This window comes from Cavia porcellus, unplaced genomic scaffold, assembly GCF_034190915.1.
Source record: "Cavia porcellus strain 051 isolate PalLab524CR breed Dunkin Hartley unplaced genomic scaffold, mCavPor4.1 scaffold_3, whole genome shotgun sequence".
NCBI lineage: Eukaryota > Metazoa > Chordata > Mammalia > Rodentia > Caviidae > Cavia > Cavia porcellus.
The window spans coordinates 93,762,818-93,786,707 of NW_026947486.1; the positions used below are offsets into that span (position 1 = coordinate 93,762,818).

The 23,890-nt window shown below is 37.0% G+C and overlaps 1 protein-coding gene across 5 annotated transcripts in view; it reads right to left on the reverse strand.

Moving 5' to 3' along the window:
- Positions 1-23,890, reverse strand: part of Enox2 (ecto-NOX disulfide-thiol exchanger 2) — a 290,611-nt gene that overhangs the window by 72,959 nt on the left and 193,762 nt on the right. For all 5 annotated transcript variants that reach the window (XM_063246421.1, XM_063246423.1, XM_063246424.1 and 2 more), the window contains one exon: positions 9,066-9,200. In XM_063246421.1, the coding sequence (XP_063102491.1) occupies positions 9,066-9,162 (97 nt within the window). In that variant the 5' untranslated portion in view covers positions 9,163-9,200. The remainder of the gene's footprint in view (positions 1-9,065; positions 9,201-23,890) is intronic.

Genomic DNA, 23,890 nt, shown 5'->3' on the forward strand with positions numbered 1-23,890 from the left:
AAGGTCTGAAATTCTATCTTCACATTCATTGATGTGGTTTTCACAACTTTCGATGGAGTTTTTGATTTACTGCATATCTCTTTGCATCTGTTTTATATATTCTGTTTGTTTCTTATATTGTTCATCCAGGGATTCTATCTTTTTATCTCCTCAAATTTTTAACTGTGTCTTCTTTAGATATGTTCAGCATCTCCTTCATTTCTTTTATCATTTCTTCTTTTATGTGAGAGATTATTTCTAGTTTGATTTCCTTTAAGGCTTCCCATAGTTGCTTCTTTATTTCAGTTACTATTATTTCAGGTATTTCAGGTATGTGGCATATATTTTCTTCTATGCACATGGCTCCTAGGCTTTCTTGGGATGTGCTGGATATTTGAGACTGCATTTTGGTCTTTCGTTTTGTCATTTTCCTATATTTTTGAGCTTCAAGTTTTGTTCCAAGTGAGGTATAGAGGTCAGCCAGGCTGGGACAGAATTTCTTGCCCCCTCCTTACTCACTGATTTCGACAGGAAGCCGGATCCTGGGCCCCAGGCGAAGAAAACAGTTCACTGGCCTAGGGCAGGGTTCCCTGCCTCCACTGGTCTTACTGGACCAACAGGGTGCTGGAGCCTGGCCCCCAGGCGAAGAAGAGAGTTCCACGCCTCCGCTGGACTTACTGGACCCACGAGAAGCCCGATCCTGGGCCCCAGGCACAGAAAACAGTTCACAGGCCTAGCAATAGGGTTATTTTTAAAGGACAAAAATAGAGAACTAAGGCCTCAACCTAGATTGATAGTGATTTTTCTCAGATTACTGAAAAGGCACTTTGTGATCCTGTAGTGCCCTAGAACTAGAGTGTTGAGCAACTTACTGTCACTGTATGTTGCTGTGTGAGAGGGCTCATCAGGACAGCGCCAGTCTTAGATATACTAAGACTATGGTTGTCTACAAAACCCTAGAAACTTTAGAGGTTTCCCATCTTTTCATGTCTAACAAAGATATTACATGTGTCCAGTTTATGGTCCAATCCTTGATGTTTTCTGGCAGGCCGTATCATACTAGTTATTGTCCTAAAAATGCAACTTCCATTTTCATGGCAGTGGAGAGAAAGAAGGTACCCATAATAATAGCTACTTATCCATTACTTATGAATTCTCAGGTTTGATATACATCACCTAGTTTAATCTTCACAACCTAAGGAGTAGATACTTTTCTTAAGGGAGAGGCAGTGTTATTATTTCAGTGTTACAGATGAGGAAAATGAAGCTCATAGGGATAACACAATAATGCCACACAGTACGTAGCTCTTAATAATCATGTAACCTAACCATTAGTCTACACTACTCTTTGCAGTGTCCATGGGTTCAAAGAAAGGCAAAAGGTGCTCTTGGTTAGATTAACTTTAGTATTTACTTGCTCATCTCTGTAGTGGGCCTTTAATTATTCCTGGCCCTAGAATCTCTTATTGAGATATTTAATACATATATTTAATACAGTATAAGGTAGCTTAGGGACCTTTTAAAAATCTATTGTCTCAACTTTGGGCTATAAAACAAAGGGAGGACATCACATTTACTATCCTGCTTGCATTTTCAGAACTGAACCCTGGTTCCAGCTGGTCCCTTCATATCTTCAAAAAGGCTGGGTCGCTATTTAATGATTTCTTCTCATCAAAGTTTCCCTAGATCCATAAAGGCACTTCTAATATTTTAGGTGTTCTAGGACCCTTTGAATCTCAGAAATTAGTTGGTACTAAGTGTAAAACCACTAAAATTCAAGCACAAATTACTAAGAAATGTTCTAAATATATAAGAAATGTTCTAACTATATATGCACAATTAAGCTGTTTTATAGGAAATATGATTCCAATCCAGCTACACATTTCTGGGACATTATTGTTATTCCTTTAGAATTTCTACAAAATTCACTGGAAATAAACAATTTTGTATGAGTATGTTAAAATTTAACCCATTACGGTCCTGAGGGCATCCTCTCTATGTAGACCCCTTAAAAGAGAGCCAATCTGAACAGAGAACTCAGATTTCTAAGGATAGTTTGACTAAGCTGTAAGATAACCTTGGATTTATTACTTGTCTTCTTGGAAGCACATGTTTCCACATGTTTGTACAATGACTCTCAAATTTCCAGATGCATTTGTGAAATACTTATTTCAATTCTTTTGGAAAGATGAGGCATGGTCTGGCTCACGTATGATGTCAAGCAAGCTAGGAAACTGGAATTGAATTGGTTATGTGGCATGATTTCAATGCACAGTCTCTCCCCAGTATATCTCAACTTAGATCCCAAATCTCCACTTATTGAGCTTCATTCCTAGAGTTCAAAGTTCTGCAAATAATCTATCCTTGTAAGCTATTTTCCTCTTACTCCTTTCTACATACCTATACAGGATCCACATCAAGTGCTCAGCACTCTTAGAGGGATGCTATGGACATTTTTGGAAGGGAATTAATGAAGATATTTCTCATATTATTCATGCTTCCTAGATGTGTGGATTTAAGAGATGAGTAGAACTATGTATATACATATACCAATCTCTTAATTTGCCAAGTAAACACATGTGACAAAAATAATGGAGAATTCTGGGTGTGGTGGTGCATGCCTGTAATCTCAGTATTTGGAAGGCTGAGGAAGGAGGATCACTGTGAGTTCAAGGCCAGCCTGGGCTACAGAGTGAGTTCAAGGCCAGCCTGAACTGCATAGTGAAACCCTGTCTCAAAAAAGCAATATATAACAAAACAACACCCAGAGAAAATAACCAATGTACCATTCATGTGATTCATAAAAGGCAGAAAATTGTAAAACCAAAAATATAGGAAGTCTATAGAATAATGGGCAGAATAATGCGCAAGCCTTTCAATCAAGCAAATTTAGCTTCATGCCAAATCCCTATTGTCTTAATTAATTTTTACTCATCACTGAGACAAAATACCTGAAGCCCAAAGTTGGTAAAGGAAAGGTTTATTTCTTACAGTTTTTGGAGGTTTCAGTCCACACTCAGTTGGCTCCAAGGCAGGCAGGCATGGCTGGGCCCCAGTTCATGGTGGCTGCAAACAGCAAGCAGGAACCAGCAAAGAGCAAGACACACCTTCTGCCTGCCATTACATCACATCCTGGTTCCACCCCTATGTGGGTGTAGCACTGACACCATCAATCCAAGCACTAGACAATGAACCATCACAAATGCACAATGCAAACTCATGAGGCCTGGGGGCCACAGACATAAACCATGAAATCTATATTTTGGATTTTTTTTAACATTTTGTAGCCGACTAAACAACATATTATTAACTAGTCCTGAGTATACACTACTGATTATGCTTTTAAGATAGTTCAAGTATTTCATTTATCCTGAACCCTTCCTTATGAAAATTCTTGTAAAAAATTTCTTCCACAACAAGAATATCAGACATCCCTGGAATTATCAAGGGGTCATAGAAAGGTCTAGTATATTTTTTTTAACATGGGAAATAAAAATTATGTAACTGATCGGGTTTCCCTTTTTTAGTTTTGGCTGCCTGATCACAAGTGTAGCTCAACTGAAAAACTGAGTGGGATCCTACAACCTATACATCAGAATTTTAAATAACTTCCCTAATGTGGTCTTTGCTTTATTTTCTCTTTTATATTTTCCTAGATGCTGATTTATTTATAGCCTCTTTTTCTTATACTGTAGTATTTATTATAAGTAGCTTTAAGATCTTTGTGCAACAGTGATATAGTTCTACTTAGAGTGAATCAGTGTCTCCATAATATCTCTTCCTGTATACCTTCCAGTCAGAGAGGTACTGTTTTCTCTTCCTAGACTGTTCTTAGTCCACTTTGTGCATCCCACTCCTATATATTCATGGACACTGAGTTCCAATGTTCCCTCTTCTGTGAATCTTCGACCATCATTATTTACCTAACTTTCTCCCCTTCTCTAAAATAGTGCTTTTGTGCAAATTCACATTCTGACACTTGCTACATTGTAGAGTAGAGGAGTCAGTACAAGGGCAGGGATCTTTGTCTTTTTGGTAGCCACTTTCTATGGCAGGCCTTAGTAAATATTTTTGTATGAATGAATGAATAAACAGATGTTCTCCTTCAGATCCTTCCTAACAGTTTCTACAGGAATTCTTTAAAATGATGATCCCTATCACCATGCATTTATTTATTTCAGCTAGTCAAGGCTGTGCAATCATTTTCACAGATGTCTTCTACCCATTGTCTTTCTTTTCTTTTTTCCTTTCCTTTCCTTTGCTTTCCTTTCCTTTCCTTTCCTTCCCTCCCCTCCTCTCTTCTAATTCTTCCTTCCTTCCTTCCTTTCGACAGAGTCTTGGCCATGTAGTTCAGGCTGGTCTTGAACTCACTATGTAGCCCAGGCTCACCTCAAAATTACTATGATCCTTCTGCTTCAACCTCCTGAGTATTGGGATTTCAGTTGTGCACCAGCAAGCTTCTTGTACTTTTATGAAGGCTTTAAGTAGTTTGAAATATTTCCACATAAAACTAGCTCCACAGCATTTCGTTATATACACTATGGCAATATTCATTTACCATTCATTTTTGCATAGTAGCCCTTGGGAGACATGACTAGGCCAAGCACTTACAGATGCCTCAATACCTGATATTTACCATGCCAACCACCACCTATAACTCATAGCCCCATTAATCTTGTGTAAGTATGGGGACATGGATGGCATCTTGGAAGTTAGCTGATATGTCTGGTGCAGCTTGCTAAGGGGAGTCTTGAGAGTAACTTACTTTGGTGAAACATTAATTCTGCTTGATATAATATTTTATACATTGTTGGATCTTGGTAAAGTGTTCACCATGATGATGAACAGTATTTCTTCTCAGGATCTCACCTTATTTGTCACTGTAAAGAACTTGTGTTTTGGGACGATGTTAGGAATAATAAGGTCCCAAGTCCAGGTCTCCTTGTAGAGCTTGCAGAAAAACTGGCCTGTCAAGAGACACATAACCTCATTCTTTCTTGCTGTTCTCATAAGCTTTGGCCTTGTGAATTCAGTGAGAGCTGTCTCCTTAAGAATGCCGATGCTCATAGATGGGCAGGGGCCTGCCTGCTCTGAGAATGAAGTTCTGAGTCCACATTTTCCACCATGTCTCATTAGAGTGGAATCATTAGAATGGACACAACATCCTGAACGACCTTCCTTTTTGAGACTTTATGTACTCCACATTTAGCTGTGGATGATTTTTTTAAGTTGAGGGACAAATAAAGGAAGCAGCAAGCAGTAATTTGACAAGTATCCTTTAGTGGGTTAGTTCTTGATTTCATCTAGGATGACTGGGGCAGAACAGTACTCTTTAATTGGAGGTCTTAATATTTTGTGTGCTTCTATTCATAAAAAAACTAACATTAGCCTTATTTGAGCAGTTTGGCAAAGCAAATATTGTAGCAGAAAAGATAGTTGCAAGAGAGGCATTTCCTGATCTGCCATCACTATTGATTAACTTTGTGGAAGAGCAACTCCAAAAAACATCATGTTAGATGAAATGCAGCTCTGCACCAACCCCTAGAGATGGCCTGTCTCTGCTCTCTACTCAACAAGTATAATAATTACACCAGGCATTGCTTTCCTGACAAGTATGTGTTCAAGAGATTCAGCATCCATGACGGTACAGATTTGAGCTCTCTAGGGAAGTCAGGAAAACTTATGTATCATTTTTTTTTCATCAACACCAAAGCCTCTTCTATTGTCAAACAGGCCAGATGAAACAGGACAAAGAACCTTTTACTGGCTCACCAGCAAATCACCTGGAAGGGGCAGAAAAGTAGGTGAATTACTGAGCCATCAACAGGTGACTCTAAAGAAGGATTCCATGACAGTTATTTGATACATCTGTTTTCATTTTAAGGCATCTTATGGCTTGAGGCAGCCCATTCCCAAGACTTTGACAAGTAGAAGGGCAGGCAGCAGTGCAGTGTGGTGCCAACCTTTCGCTCTGGTGGGACTCACCACCAGATGTACAAAGCAATCATGAGCATTGTCAGATGCATACTGTTCTCTTCACCTGCTGCTGTCCAGTGTTACACCAGGGAAGAATTTTACTCCCATATTCATTATCCTTCACTGTTATTAAGGGTACAAATGAACCATAATTCAATTTTTGTGAGAAATAAATTATATATGAACTTGAAACTATAATAACAATCATATCTGAGTTAGCTGAGGGATTAGTGAAAGCCATGTGTGTAAAATTTTACATGTATTCTCATAGGTGCTATTATTAGCTCTAGAAAGAGAGGGATTAGGTGACTTCCCAAATGTCACACAGTGAATACAGGTATTTGAACCTAACCAGTCTGAGTCCAGAACCAATACTGTATTCCCAGTGATAAATAACCTTATATACAGGAGAAAAATCAGGATATGAAAGTGACTGAACACATAGTTTTACAATGGATGTCATAGCCTGATGGTATTGCCCATGCACTTTAAGACAAGGGAAATACTGGTCTAAATACTAGAATTTCCAGGTTTTCAGAAAGTCAAGCAACTTTCCTTGGAGAATAGAGGTAATCAAGATCACTGAATCACAAGGTGGAAGCAGATACTGAGAAGTCAATCTTTGATTTCTTTACAGTAAGAAAACAAAATGTAGGGACAGGAGACTGGAGGCAGAAATTAAAACCACTCTGGATATTTCAAATTTCTGGTTGGAGATGGATTTGGGTAACATTCATTAGAGATAATAGTTGCCACACAGAATTCAGCTACTTTCAATTTAAGTGTGAACTTAGCAGTCATTTGAAAGAAGAATGTTAGCACTCCCCCTACCTCAATGAATTTAAAGTACTCAATAACTGACGGTGAACATTTAAGTGATTATAATATGTCAAACACTGTGCTAAGTCTAATATTTAATTTTCACAGCAACTTTATGAGGTAGCCATTATCCCCATTTTATAGATGAGTAAACTGAGACACTGAGAGGTCAAATAATTTGCTTAAGATCAAATAGCTAACAAGCAATAGGCATGGATTCAAATCAAAATAGTGTGACTACCAGGTCTGCTGTTAAGCAGTAAACAAGGTGCTTTTTCTGCAGAGGGAATCCTCTGAGCAGATTGTTCAGAATACCTACCCCAATTTGCTAGCCATATTATTGACCCTAGCTCTGACTTTAAGCCTGTGATGACTGCTTGGTGGAATCTTTGCTTTCAGTGCTAGGCTCTTTCTGCTTTATATTATAGTTGAATAAATAAGTACTGAAAATTAATTTGTGAGCATAGATTTGTGCTTAGATGTGATAATTAACAAATAATCTGACACTAGTTAACATTTTGTCTCCTTGAATTCAGAGTAGATGTGGCCTCAAGATTTTTCCGGGATATTTACCAATGTGGTTCAGACTGCCATAAACTGCCACTGACCAAATCAGATTGTTTAGTAACCTTCAACTATAAGCAATTGTGAATCACAATTGTGCCATATGGAGCTATAAAACAATGTTAGTATTTCAGTTTAAATTTTATTATAATTAAATAATAGAAAGTAAACAAAACCACATTACTTGCTTTAGAAGCTTCTACGAGACAATTATTAACAACTTTAAATATTTTAAAGCACTTACTGTGTGCCAGGCATTATACTAAGCATGATTTAATTCTTGTAACTCCAGGAGATATTTTAATTTTATGCACAGGGAAATTAATGAAAGCAGTAGGATTGGAAGACAGATAGAACACATAGTGTGAAATCTTAGCCACTCTGCACTAACATACACTGATTCCTCACTCATCCCACTAACCACTTAAAACCGAACGAGATTCATGGTCCAATCATTCCAGCCTTTGAGGAATACCTGGTCATTCTTTTCAATCACTGTTAGTCTAATAGAGAAGGATACAGTATCACTCAATACAGCCCATGATATGAATTATATTTTGGCCTAACAGTTCTTTGCCTCTGCCACATATGGCCTCATTTCTCATTCTTCACTCACATACCCTTTTTTTCTTCATGTTTGCTTTTATGCTTATTTCTTAGTGCTCAATGTAATAATATGTCTTAGTTTATTATTAGGATTGTTGTTGCTTAACCTACCTCACCCATTATAAACTATAATGATTCAAAATCTGGGATAGAATTATGAAAATTATTTGAGGAGAGGGAATATTTTGTAAACAAGGGGCCCAACAAAGTGATCTCATGATTTATCAACATGAATATGCCTATGAACCACCTGGGGATTTTGTGAAAATGTGGTTTCCAGTTCACTAGGTATAAACTGGGGCCTGACATTCTGGAATTCTAAATAATTCCTAGATTACACAAAGCATACTTTGCGTAAGAGGATTGCAAATTCTCCTGGTCTTGTGCTTTTAAGTAGGCTCACACTTAAATGAATCTGGGGAGATTAATAATGTTCAGGCTGTTGAAAAAGCCATTGCACGTTCCTTGAGATGGCAATTGTCTAATATCTTCACAAAACCACTGCAATGGTTAATTAGCTCTGACTATCGAGGAAGCTGGCGTGTATGTAAACTAAATTCTTCAGCTGTTTTTTTCTTCTGATTTTATCTTTAATGGAGATAAAGTTAGTCAACCATGCCCATTCTCTTATGGATTATTCTGTTTATGAATATAGTTATAAACAAAGTTATTCAATGTTAAAATAGTCAGCTGCTGTTCCTGCCACCTCTTTTTTTCCCTTTAGGAATTTTTTCCCTTTAGTCTTCCCTTTAAGACTTTGAGGATGTCTAAGTTAATTCTCTTTCCATATCTGTGTTTATTTGCTTCCTCTAAGAAAGCAATAAAATTATACAGGCTTTGTAATTGCTTGCCAAAATTCTGTTGCCTTTTAGTTCGTGGGATGTTTAAATGTTCAGTGACCCTATCCTGCATCAGATACACTGCCATCTTGCCCAAAGTGCAATCAGGGGTATACTGGTAACTACTGGTCACCCAGCCTATAAAACTCGTATTACAAAAATGCACACTCTAGGCAGAATCTGGTAGATGTAAACTTCAAAACAAGTTGTATCATACTGTTATATTTATTACCACATGGTCGATAAAAAGAAGCACTTGCAAGGTGATTAAAAATAACATACCAGGTAAAATTGGTTGTCCAGCAATTCCCAGTGGTGCCATTCCAAGATTATTCATTGCTGTGGCCCATGCAGTTGGATCAGACATAGGTAGTGTCATTGCAGTAGACTCTACATTCAGAGGTCTATTATTATCAGCTGAAAAGAAATGACAGGCCAAATAATTTGTCATTTTAAGGTTCTAGTATCTGTTTTACTTATCAGTTTAAACTCTGGCAAAGTTTTTACAGAAATGATCTGATGGACAAGTAGTGGTTAAGGCCACAAGCCAGCTTTCTTATAAGGATTAAAACAACACAGATTAAACTGACAGGAAATCATGAAATTTAAAAGCAATTTACCAGATGGCATTTTAGTGTAAGTGTTTCCTTCTCTCATCCCTCCCCACACTTTTTTTTTTCCCCAAGCATACACAACACCGGAGTTTTGGATGATTAAGAAGTTTCCCATTCTTCTCAGTCTACTAGCATATGATTACTTCAGCAGCTTCCACCCAAACTACTCATGCATGCAAACCAAGAAAAAAAAGCTTAGGGATTCTGTAGTTGGCAATAAAATATGAAAATTACAGTCCGGATGAAATTTCATATCTTTGAGGCAGTACTACTGAAAAGAGCTGAACAAACCATCAGCAGACATCAAACTAGGCAACTGAGTATTTGGGGAGGGGGTTAGGGAAATACCAATATAAAAGCAGACAGGAGACATGGCCCTTGCCTCAAACATTGTACAAATGAATTGAAGAAATCAAGGATGATGGTGATGATAATTATTATTAGCACTAGTATTGCCATCTTTACCTACCACTACCACCAACTACTGAACACTTACCATATGCCAATAATGCACCTCAAATGCATTCTTCTTTAACTTGCAGGACAATCATATGTGACAGGGAATATTTCATTTAATAAGTGAGAAGTTTTGAAGGATTGCATGTATTCTCCAAAATCATACAAGAGGAGTATTTTTTGCCACTGTTGGCTTTACTATCTCCAATTAAGTAATTAGAAAACAATGAAATCTTCAAATGGTATAGAGTAGATTAATGAAATTGAAGGAATAAAAGTGCTACTGTGGCCTGAGAAGATACAAAATACTTCACAGGGAAGGATGGGATTTGGAAGAATGGTTCAGATTTCTATAGAAAATGTCTTGAGTGGATAGTTATTACATAAAGAAGAGGGGGTAAGACATCGCAGAAACAGAGACGACATAAGCAAAGGCATTGAAATGGGTTATATATGTAAGTGCATGTATCTACCTCACAAGTAGAAGAGATATAGCCAGAAGTCATATGAACATAAAAAAATTAAATTTTGAAAATTTTCCTCTATCTACAGATAGCCAAAGGGGTAAAATCAAACCACTCCTTGACTTTTTTCCTACTCTCCACTATGTATTTCTATCAATTACACCCCACAAGGCAGCTTTGTTCTAATAGTAACTTGCTAATGTCCATCATGTCTTTTTTAGCTTGGTAACATCAGGGATGATCCTTGGCCAATTTATTTATACATGTGTTTTTTTGGTCACTGGTCAGAACAAACAAATGCAAATACCCAAAGACCTAATTTCTGAAATAGCAGTTTTTGTTATTCTTCTCTGCACCCTTTGCTATCTCCTCAATAAGGCATGCATCCCCCCACACACACACACATGCGACACGCACACACACGCACGCGTGCACACACACACATACATTCTTCCTACACACAGGCTGATTGATGGTCCTAAGCATTCATTATGTCAGTCAAAAGCCACATTTCAGGGCTGGTGATTTCTCAGTTTTCTGTGCTCTCTCATGAAGGTACATCTTAAGGTTAGAAATAGCTTCCCTGTAAATATTATCAAGAAAACAGGTACAGGGCATCAAATATTCTTTGACTCAAGTATTCACGTTGTAGTAACGACGTTCACCAGAACTTCTAATCCCCAGAGACGGAAGACAAAGGTGTAGGTAAGGTTATAACTGGAAAGCACCTTCTACTATTATCAAGTTTGCACCCTGTTTTCATGGTGGCTAGAGAATGACTCCTAGAGGAAAAAGGCAGACCTAGAAGGGTGGAGATTGGGCAATGCCAAAATAATTTGGTTTTGGCAGCAGATTGGCTACTCATTGGTTCTACAGCCCCAGGAAATATAACAAAAGTAGTAATTCTTTTCAACACAGGATTCTGAGTTCAAATAATGAGAATTTACAATGTATTAACCTAGCCAAACTTTGACTAATTTGGGCTGAGTTGGGGAGAATAATTTGAAGGCTCATGTTTTTTACTTTATTTTAACAAGCAAAACAGAAAAGAAGGATTGAAATGATACAGAATTTAAAAAAAAAGGAAAAAAGTAGGGAATTAATACTAGTTAATATACTGCACATTGTTATCTCAGAACTTGTTACTCAGGTTACAAAATCTATATACAAATATGATCAATCAAACAATAACAGCACAAATTGTTCTTTTTGATGGACTAAGAGATTAGTAGTAGAGTTATATATCTAATGTACATATACATACATAAATTTATGTTTATCAACATACATATAAACTTCTCCTTTCTTCCTTTTTTATATTCCCCTATCCCAGTGGTTCTGTACTTTTAAACACTTTTTTCCCTTTCATTATTATAATTTCTATTGTACATTTTGGATCTCATTACTCTTTCAGTTCTTTATTATTATTTATTTTTTACATTGGAGACAAATTTACAAATGTGAGTCTGATTTATTTCCCTTATGACTATAGTCTCAAGTTGCCTCCATTTTCCTATAAAAGCTTCAAGATCACTTTTTATAGCTGAATAATATTCCATTTCATAAAACACCACATCTTTTTCATTGATTCTGCGGTTCAAAGGCATTTTGGTTGTTTCAAAGATTTTGCTATTACAAATTGTGCTGCTATAAATATTGGTGCACATATATCACTGTGACATGATGTTTTCAATTCTTCTGGGAAAATACCCAGGAAAGGAATAGTTGGATTAAATGAGATTTCCAATCCTAGTTTTTTGAGGAATCTCCATACTGATTTCCACAGTGGCAGCACCAGTCTCCTCCCATTAACAGTGCAGAAGATTTTATTTTTCCTCAAATCCCTGCCAACATTTGTTATCAGTTGATTTCTTGATGGAAGCCATTCTTTCTGGAGTGAGATGGAATCTCAATGCTGTTTTAATTTGCATTTGTCAAATGACCAGTAATACTGAACATCTATTCATGTATTTATTTATCTTCCTCTGAGAAATGTGTATTCATCTTGGATGCCCATTTTTGGAATGCATATTTGAATTTGGGTAGCTTGATGTTTTGCAATTCTTTATATGATCTGAATATAAATCCTTTGTCTGAGGCACTACTGGCTAAAATTCTGTCCCATTCTATGGCTTTTCTTTTTACTTTGTTGGTGATTTCAAGTGCAAATACTTTTTAATAAGATGAGATCCCAGTTGTTGATACTTTGAAGTACTTCCCATGTGGTTTGCATTTTGTTCATAAACTCTTTGCCTACCCCTATGTCTTCAAGATTTCTACCTAACTTTTCTTCCAGAAGATTTAGCGTATCTGTTTTAATATTTAGACCTTTGATTCATTTTGACTTTAGTGCATGGTGATAGATATGGGTCTACTTTCAGTCTTTGGCATGTTGTAAAGCCAATTTTTCCAGCACCATCTATTAAAGAGACCATCTTTATTCCAGTGAACATGTTTAGCCTCTTTGTGAAATATAAGGTGGTTGAATGTCTTTGTAGTTGTGTTTGCATCTTCTAATATGTTCCACTGATCCTCAAGCCTATTTCTTTGCCAGTACCATGCTGATTTTACCACTGTTGCTTTGTAGTATAATTTCAAGTCAGGGATTGAGATGCCTCCTGCTTAGCTTTAGTTGCCCAGAATTGCCTTTGCTATTCTAGGTTTCTTTTGTTTCCAAATGAATTTTAGAATGTTTTCTCTAAATTTGTAACATATGTCAATGGTATTTTGATTGGTATTGCATTAAATCTATATAACAGTTTTGGGAGTATGGCCATTTTCACATTGTTGGTTCTTCCTAAACAACAGCAAGTGATATCTTTCCAATTTCTGATATCCTCTTCAATCTCCTCTTACTTGCTAGCTTGATTCCTAAGTATTTCATTGTTTTGGATACTATTGTGAAAGGTGTCCTTTCCATAATTTCTCCGTCAGTGAATTTGCTGTTTGTGTACAGGAATGCTATTGATCTTTGAGTATTGCCTTTGTATCCAGCTATACTGCTGAATTTGCTTATTAACTCTAGTAGTCTTTTGATAGAGTTTTTGGCATCTTCGATGTAGAGTATCATGCCATGTGCAAAGAGTGATAATTTAACTTCTTTCTTTTCTATCCTTATACTTTTTATTTCTCTCTCTTGTATAATTGCTCTGGCTAATGATTCCAGAACTTTATTGAATAGGAGCGGTGATAGTGGACATCCTTATCTTGTTTCTGATTTTAGAGTGAAAGGTTTCAGTTTTTGTCCATTTAGTATAATATCAGTTGGTTTGTCATAGATGGCTTTTATCAGATTGAGGTAGATACCACCTTTTCCAGTTTCCTGTAGGGTTTTTATCATGAACAAGTATTGAAATTTATCAAAAGCCTTTTCTGAATCTATTGAGATAATCACATGATTTTTCTCTTTGGCTCTGTTGATGTGATGTATTACACTGATTGATTTGCTTATGTTGAACCATCCCTGCATTCCTTGGATAAATCCCACTTGATCATGATGTATCTTTTTAATGATTTGCTGTAGCCTATTTGCCAGTATTTTATTGATAATTTGTGCATCAATGTTCATTAGTGAGATTGGCCTATATAGTTCTTTTTGGTTGGGTCCTTCTCTCATTTTGGTATTACAGTAATACTTGCTTCCAGGAAAGAGATAGGAACAATTGCTTCTCTTTCAATTTCATTGAAAAGTTTGAGTACTATTGGTTTTAATTCGTCTCTAAATTTCTTATAGAATTCAGTTGTAAATCCATCAGGAGCTGGGCTTTTCTTTGTTGTTAAGTTTTTAATCACATTTTCAATTTCAGTAGCCGATATTGGGTTATCAAAATTGTTGTATATTCTTGAGTTAGCTTTGGTAATTCATAAGTTTCTAGAAATCTGTTCACTTCCTTTGTGTTTTCCACCTTATGTGAGTAAAGATTTTCAAAGCAGATATTTGTGATTGTTAGTAATTGTTATGGATTAAAAACTGAGGGTAAACTTAACACCAGCTGAATTAAATCAGCATGGTGCTGAGCGTAGATGGCTCACCTGAAGAAAGTTTCCAGCATAAATAGAGACATAGAGAAGATGAGTGAGGTGTTGTGGGTTTTTCTAAGTGTTGCTGCTTGAGCTGTTGGTTCTTCTGGAGTTGTTTGGCATGACTAGCTTCCCCAGTGTGAGTTCAATCATTGTCATCAGAAAAGCTTGAGACCTTGTTGGTGAGAGTGGCTGTGGCTCACTTCGGGGGAGCTGTACTCCTCACATTGAGCATCACTTCCTGGCTCTGGAGGCGAAGACGGGTACCATTTAATCTCCAAGACAAATTCGTCATGCTAGCTTTCTGGCATGTACTTGACTGTTCTTATCATCAGAGGAGCTTGGGACCTCCATGTCACCGTGGATGGCTGTGGTGTTTTTCAGGACAGCATTCGTCTTTGTTTTGAGCATGACTTCTCAGGTCCAGTGTAGAACCCTCAATCTACGAGCACAGCTCCTTCATCCTGCTAGTATAGACTTTCTAGCTTTCACTGCTGACCTTTGGGTCTTCCCAGCGCAGATCTGTAAGAGACCAGTGTGAGTTCTCCTCATGGGCTTAGACCTCCAGTTGGACTTTGGGGAGGCTCTGTCATGGGCTCTAGGTCTTCATCTGGACTCTCTTGTGGGATTCAGGCCCTTGCCCGAATGTTCTATGTCTTTAGTGTTGTGGACAGATTTTCTGCACTTTCTTGTGTTAATTTTGGGTGACCAGCATAAAATATTATTAAAAATTTTGTGTCCTGATTCTAACTTCTCCTCACAACCCCTGACTACAACAATGATCTTCTGAATTTCCATGGGATCTGTGGTAATTTCCCCTTTTCCATTCCTTATTGTATCTATTTGAGATTTTTTTGTTTTTGTTTTTCTTGACAAGGTTGGCTAGAGGTTTATCAATTTTGTTTATTCCCTCAAAGAACCACTCTTTAATTCATTAATTTTTGTATTGTTTCCTTAGTCTCAATTACATTAATTTCTGCTCTGATCTTTATAATTTCCTCTCTTTTATGAGTTTGGGTTTGAATTGCTTTTTGTGTTCTAGGAGCTTGAAATATAAACAAGTTGTTTATTTGTGTTCCTTCTGTTTTCCTGATGTGGCAATTTATTGCTATATATTTCTCTCTTAGGATTGCTTTCATTGTGTCCCACAGGTTACAGTACGTTGTATATGCATCTTCATTGAATTGTAGGTGTTGTTTAATTGCTTCTTTAATTTCACCTGTAATCCACTGGTTATTCACGAGGTTATTATTTGACTTCCATATTTTAAAGTAGGTTTTGTAGTTTCTTTTGCCATTAATTTCCAGTTTCAGTGCACTATAGTCAGATAATATGCATGAGGTAATTTCAATACCTTTGCATTTACTTAATGTTTGATGGGCTAATATATGGTCTAGAGAATGTCCCATGTGCAGCTGAGAAGGAAGTGTATTGTGATGCGGTTGGGTGGAGCACTATGTAAACATCAACTAAGTCTATTCATTCACAGGTTTGATTCAGTTCTTTACCAACTTTTTTGTCTAGTTGATCTATCTCTTTGTGACAATGGGGTATTAAGGTCCCCTACTATAACTGTATTATTGCATATTTGATTTTTCATGTCTATTATTATTTCTCTTATATATTTGGGTGCTCCTGTATTTGGTGCATACATATTTTTGATTGTTAGCTCTTCCTCTTGAATTATTCCCCTAAGAAGTATGTAGTGAACTTCTTTATCTCTTTTGACCATTTTTGCTTTGAGGTTTACATTGTCTGCAAACAGAATAGCTATCCCTGTTTTTTTCTGGGTTCCTGTTGCATGGAATATTGTTTTCCATCCTTTGACTTTTAGTCTATGAATTCCTTTTTGAGTCAGATGTGTTTCCTGTGTGTAGCATATTGTGGGATCCTATTTCTTGATCCATCCTGTCAACTTATTTTTTAATTGATGAATTGAGGCCATTTACATAGATGGATATAATTGATATGTAGTGGCTCAACTTTGTCCTGTTATTTTCCTGCTGTTGGTTTCCTGTTTTCTCCCCTTGTTTACTTGTTTCCTCTGTTTGGTGGTTTCTTTCTGTTGTTGTTCTGGAAATTGTAGTCATTTTATCTCTCTCCAGTATGTCTTTCAGTACTCTTTCCAGGGTTGGTTTGGTGGACATGAATTTCTTCAGTTGTTCTTTGTCACGTAAGTATCTTATTTTTCTATTAAATTTCAAAGAAAGTTTTGCAAGGTACATCTATCTGGGTTGAAAGTTGCTTTCTTTAACAACGTGAAACACTTCAAGCTCAACTTGACTTGAGGGTCTGTGCTAAGAAGTCAGCTGTGATTCTAGTAGTCTTTCCTTGATAGGTGAGTTGTGTCTTTCTCTAACAGCTTTAAGGATTCTGTTTTTATGCTGAGTTTCTAGGAACTTAATTATTATGTGTCCGCGTGTAGATTTATTTTTGGTTATGACTGTTTTTGCATTCTATATGCCTCAGTTATCTGTATATCTGATTCTTTTCCCATGTTTGGGAAATTTTCTGCTACAATTTCTGTGAATAGTTTACAGATGTCATTTGCATTGACTCATGCATCTTCATTGATGCCTATTAGTCTTATATTGTCATTGCATCATCTTGAAGCTGTTGAATTATTATTGTATGCTGGTCTTGTTATTTTAAAACTTTCCTTTCATGATCACTAGCTGTGATCCTGTCCTCAATATCTGAAATTCTGTCCTCAGCTTCATTCAAACCATTTTGCCAGCTTTCACCAGAGCTTTTTTTTAATCTCCTAGAAATCTCTTTGAATTTGTTTCATGCATTCTACTTCTTTTCTGTATTGTTCATTCAAGGTTTCCATCATCTTCCTAAGCTCCTGTGCTTTTTTATCTATGTCTTCTCTAGCTATGCTGAGCAACTCCTTAATTAAGTTTGTCACTTTTTTATGTGTGAGATTATTTCTGTTCTGATTTTCTTTATAGCCTCATGGATGTTTCTTTATTTCACTTGCTATCTTTTCAGAAATTTCAGGTGCATGACTTCTAATCCTCTATTCCAATGTCTCCTGTACTTTTTCTTGATGGAATGGATGTTTGAGATTGCATTTTACTTTTTTGTTTTGTCATTTTTTGGTGTTTTCAACCCCACTAGTCTCAATTGTCCATCATGTGTGCCTTACTGTCCTATTTGTGTGGTTGATATTTTTCCAATTTCTGGGTCACACAGTAAAGGGGAGAGGTCTGTCACCTAAATTCCTCCTGTAGGGCCTGTTGGTGAGTCCTATATTCTTCTTAGACTGACTAGCCCAAGAGTATTGATGTAATTCAACCTTTAGCTTCTATTGTTACTATGGATTCAGGCTGTTTCAGGTTGTCAGATCTACCTGGCTATAGCGTGCACCTCAGCTGGGACCCTACTGCATCACTGGGTGTCTCATAGGCCCTTTTGATTACCTCTTGGTTGAGGGAGGCCTTGTCGGCAGTTTCCTCAACCCACCTAGTGTTCTCTGTATGGAGGAAGTACTCACTCATGCTCTTGACAGACTTGCCAAGGTCCTACAGCTGGGGGAGGAGTTCACTGCTGCTCCTGACTACCTACTGAGGTCCTCTATTTATGGGGAAACTCACCACATTCTCACAAGCCTGCTAAGGTCCTCTGTGTAGGTGAAGGGTTGCTGAGGCTCCCACCAGCCCACCAAGGTTCTGCAGGTGGTAGAAGAGTCACTTGTTGTCTGGGTGGCAGGAGGGTGACTAACAATCCTGTCAATTCCTAGGTAGGGAGGAGGTAGGGAGGAGGAGGGGCAACATCAGTCAAGCCCTAGGTCCCTGGAGGGGCAGGAGCAAGGCACTGTCTGGTAGCATCTAGGTCCATGGAGGGTGGGGGAGGAGTGAGGCTTTAGTCTGCTGGCCCCTAGGTTGGTGGAAGGAGGGGTGGGAATGAGGCCATCATCCGCAGGATCCTAAGTCCATGGAGGTGGGGGCTGAATCCTCTTGTGACAACACAGTATTGTTTTCGAAATATATATTAATTCAAGTGTCTTTAAAAATGTTAGCAATAGAGTTCGTCCTAAGGCTTGTTTACACATACAGATAAGGAATGTTTATAATTAATGATGTTGCTTTGCCATAACACAAAATAATAGTTACTAATTCTGCAGAAGTTCTGCTTTAAATGTCCTTTTCATCTCCTTCCCTTCCCCCAACATTCATCTCCTACCCGTCAAATCCTATTCATTTTTCAAGGGTTATCTCATGCCACCTTGGCTGTGAAGCCATCTGATTGGAATTAATTATTCTTTCCATATGTTGTTCTAACATTCGTAGAATGTTAGAACAATAGAATGTCAAATTCTGTCTAGAATTTGATTTTTATATGCTTGTTTATTCTCTCATAACTTTCCTCTAGTCTAAACTTTGTGTCTTACTATATACCAACTAGAGACTAGAGACTAGAGACTAAGGATACAGAGAGATGAAAAACAAAACAAAACAGAACAACAAAAACGTTTACTGCTCTGGGAGGACTTGCAATATTGTGATAGGCACAGAAATGTAAACAATGGAATACAAATTATTGTAATGATTACTGTAGTATAACTATGAATAAAGGGCTACAGGAATGCAGTGTAATAATTAAAGTTACAGGAATGGGTTTGGGTTGTGTTTGGGGTGGGAGGGTGAAGATGAAGAATGATGGAGATTTCACTGGGAAAGAATCATTTGAAATGAGTCCTTGAGGAGGAATACAATTTTCTTCCAAATAGTGAATGGAGGATTAAATTAGAACATTCCAGGAAGCAAGAACGACTAAGCATTTACCACGCACTGCCTTGAGTTATAGCTATTGGGCACAAGTCCCTCTTTTGAGAGCTTGCAGTACCTTTAGGTCAGAGACTGGGTCTAAGCCATCTTGGTTTCTTCATTTCTTATTTCAGTGTCTTGTATAATATGGATAGTTAAGAAATATTTGAGTAAATGACAAAAAAATCAAGTTATGTTGATGTTAGATATAATAAGCAATCTATGCAATGACATTCAGTGATTATTTGTATATCTGTTCAAAATGATGAATTGTCTTAAAAGAGATGATTTTTGCTAACCTGATTCTCTCTCTAGGACCACTGTAGGAATTTGGTGAGGGCTATAATCAGGGATAGATATGTACAAGCAATAATTCAATTCAATCTCATTAACTATAAGCACAATGGTACATATAAGAAAGTGTATAAAATTTTACTTTCAAAGAGAAATCTCCAAATGATCATCTCTGTTTAGGTAGCAATGTAGATTTAAGGTCACTAATAAAACATCCTGTGCTAAATGTCTGTTTAGCATCATCATCAAGTGTTGGAAATTTTTAAGTTCTTGTCTGATTTATTTTTTGTACTAGACAGGGACACTAAGAAAAAAATTTTAAATGTTTTATCAGATTATTCCCACATCTCCAGAGGAAGAGATTGCAAATTTTCACACGACTCCTACAATTACTGTTAGCAGCTGAGAATATTCAGAAGCTAATTGTTAGTAGGTATCAAATGGTCTTCAAAATACCTTCCCTAAGTCTGAAGAACATGTTCTGGCATGCTGGTTTCCAACTCTGCTCTGTGACAACTCCTTAAGAGATCAAAGATTGTAGAGTAGTTGTGAATAAGTGCCTTCTAGGTTACAGGATCAAAGATACTGCACTTTGGAATAAGAATGCATTAGCACAAAAAGACTGGGACGTGTTCATCTATTTTAACTTGGTTTCACACCCTCATCAAATCAGTGCCATCTGTTTATTTTGTATTGTTTATGAATCATTAGTTAACTAGTAAATTACAATCATTTATTTAAAACTGAAGACTATACATATACATACATTCTGGGATACTCATCGGTGAATTACTACACCGATATATTCTTTATTTCCTATGAAACAAGGGCTGTGTGTTGATGTCATTTCTCCAACTCTATTCTTTTATTAAGGAAAAAACTCTGACAATTAAATCTCCTATAATAATTTTTCTTATGTCCAAATTTATATCCATCAGTTTTTGTGTTTGCTATCATTTTGTTACACAGTACTGTGCAAAGGTGAGGACAATATCTTGTCAACAAATATCTACTGAAAGCTGGTTGGAAGCTATTCTGCAAGGTGATCAAGGGCATTGGTTTAGGAGTCAGATGGCTCTGGACTAGAGTTTAGCTCCACTGCATTGTGATTTTAATGTGTTTGTTCTCTTTCTTCTCTTCTTATCTACCTGCCTTTAGCCTCCTTTTCATATTTACTATACATTCACTGGATATTTTCTATATGTCAGGCACTATTTTAGATGTTGGGGAGATTTGTAAGACCACTTGTCATTGGTCTGTTGGAGTTTACAGTCTGGTGCAGAAAACAGATATTAAAATACAAATGAATAATTACAAATAAATATGTATTGTAACATGTTATGACTACAGAACTGTGTTTGATCATAAAGTGTCAGACCACAAAAGTAAGCAAATCACAGTATCTACCTTACAAGTTTGAAGACTAAATTAGATACTGTGGATAAAGACATTAGCACAGCTTTTGGTAATATTGAGCACTCAGTAAATAATAACCACATGATAACAGTTAAAATGATGATGGAAAATGGTTCCAGTCTTTATTGAAAGGGCTTTAATTCTGCTGATACAGAGTTTAAGAATTAGCTCAATATTGCACAGTTAATTAGAAGTTGAGCAGGATTATGAACTCTGATGCTAATACTCATAGTCTTACCCATCACAGTAAATTCCTTTCTGAAGAGTCACTTGGTTTTCTGTGTTTTCCCAGCCCACTGATATCATATCCCCTACTACATCATATTTTTATAACCTCTTTCCATGTCTGCCTTTGTCTTTAGAATACAGAATCACTTATTCCTCTTTGTTATTACTAGCGCCTAATCATCATGTCTGACATAAAATAGATATTCAATAAACTATTTTTAAAATGAATGAGGAAATATCTAACTGCATAGAGCAGAGTGCTACATAAATATCCTTCCTCCAAGAAGCAAGTGTTGTTATTCACAGCAGAATACTACTCTGTTGCATTAAGATAAAACCACTTTTGGGGAGGTTTCTTTTGAGGATGGAGTGATATGCAATATTTTTAAATGGGAAAACAGAGGGAGAGAAAATGGTGATAATTTAAGGTATTATAATCCCAATATGGTGATAATATAGGAAAATCAAAATTCTAAAGACACAAACTTCAATAAAGTTAAAGCTAGGGATGCAGACATAATTTCCATTACAGAGAAATTCTTCATGTATAAGAAGAGACTAATTGGAATTTCATTGAGAATTTAAAGTAATTAAATTTACTAAAACAAATGTGCATGTAGTAGTTATTATTAGTTTCTTGAGGGCATGGGATATAAACCTCATTCATTTTTGTGTCTTTTACTGTGCTTAGCTCAAAGTAGGTACCAATAAGTATGCTTTTAAATGAGTAAAACTCTGTAAAAACTCAGCAATTATACAAAATGGGGCTTATCTGCATTGTCTATTGCATAGGCCCACAGCCATCTAAAATTCTCTGCATTGTGTGGTCCTGAACTGTAGACTTAGCTCTCTAGCCATTTCTGCGAAGGAAGATAGTCCAAAGCTGGGAGAGACATCAGACCTCTGGGATATACCAGGACTTAGATAAATGATGAATAATAATGTTAATGATAGTAATTATAATATGACTGGAAAGAGTTAACATTTACCTAATGATTACTATGTGCCAGATATTGTTCTAGGCACTTCTTGTACATTAATTTAAAATTCACAATCCTATGAAGTAGGCCCTTTCATTTCCGCCATTTACCAATATGGTAACAGGGACAGAGGCCATAAAGTGAGCTTAAGCCAGGATACCATCCCAGGAAGCTTGTCTCCACAGCTCCTGCTCTTACCTCCTATGCTATTTGAAACCAGGAAAACTGTCATATTATAGAATATTGGAGATGGGACAGGTATAGAGCTCATTATTATAAGGGTGGGTGCTCTCCATGTCCTCTGTTGCAGTCAATGGTTTTTAACTTGGGTAAGTCGCCTCTGAACAGATAGCTGATAGCTACTGCTCCTTGGAGATATCTGGATACATTTTGATTGTTACTGGTTGGGGGCAGAGAGTTGCTACTAACATCGAGTTGATAAAGGCCAGGGATGTTTCTAAACATTCTATGATGTACAGGAGAGACCTCTTTAAGAAACAGTTATCATGCCTTAAATATCTGTAGTGCTGAGGCTAGAAACCTTTCTTTTACTACAGTAATTTTTTTTTTTTGTCTTTTTATCGGTACCGGGGATCGAACTCACGACTGCCTGCTTGCAAGGCAGGTGCTTATGCCGCTGAGCTAAATCCCCAGCCCCTACAGTAATTTTTGTGTCTTCTTACCTGAGAGTGTCTTAAACCTCTGGCTTCTTCATAACCCCTTCCCATTTACCACATGTATAGTCAATGCTAGTGTCCATGCACACAATTTATTTCCTATTCTTGTATGCTGCTGTCCTACTAAGACTAATCTGATAAGGCCTATGCCTGGCTAGGAATCTATTAAGGATTTTAGCATGGCTACTTCCAAGCTCCCTGTGGTGAAGAATCTAGGTGCTATTGGAGGTTGGTGAGGTGCTATTAAGACAATGATCTTGGAAACAGAACTAGGAAAGTACCACAACAAAGAAAGGAAGTGTAGAAAATGCTTGAACAAAAAACATTTGTAAATCCACTTCTGCCATATCATACAGGGTTGTACATATCGTAGGCAATCAAAAAGCATTTGTTATAAAAGATTATGGCACAAGGACAGGTTTGGGTGTGCTAGTACTGAATAACGTTACATTTTCTGTTCTCCGGCTAAGGGAAAGGAAACAGCAAAATAAATCATGATTTGGGTCTGCATTGAGCCTAAGGCTCAAGGTTTTATTTTCTACTTGGTATTTATTGCTCATGAAGCAATATATTATACATTGCCATTGTTATTTTGAGGCCCTGGTCATTTGGGTTGAAAATTAACAAACTATCATTGTTTGTGAATGATGCAGTGAAGTCCTCCTTTCTTTCTTCTTACAGATGTTACCAGCACTTGTATTATGGTTATACAGAATGAGAAGACTGACAGTGATCTTCTAAGACAAGGTTTCCAAATATCGCAAGACACACAAGTTATTTTATAAGCAGGGGCTTTACTTCCTCATGAGTGTTATCCAGGATGGATTAATGAGCCACTCAACTTATCCTTCCTTGAGAAAGAAAAGGGAAGGAAAGAAATTAAAGGGACAGAAAGTGAGAGAAGGGTCTTGATTCTAAACTATATAGTAAGTATCCATTCTCTTAGGGGTTATGAGTTTGGCAGGATGGTATATGGGAGACAGTAGCTTTATCCTCAAGGAATGCAGATTAAAACTTTAAATAGAGGAGGCTTTCATGAACTAAATCCCATCCAAGAAGATTCATTGTTCTAGCTGGAGAGACTCTGAGACATCCCCCTGTATATTGGAGCCTTGTAAGGACATTCCAGGCTTTTCTTTAGATCTATAATATAGGGATTCAAGCCAGCCCTTCAGATGGCAGTTGC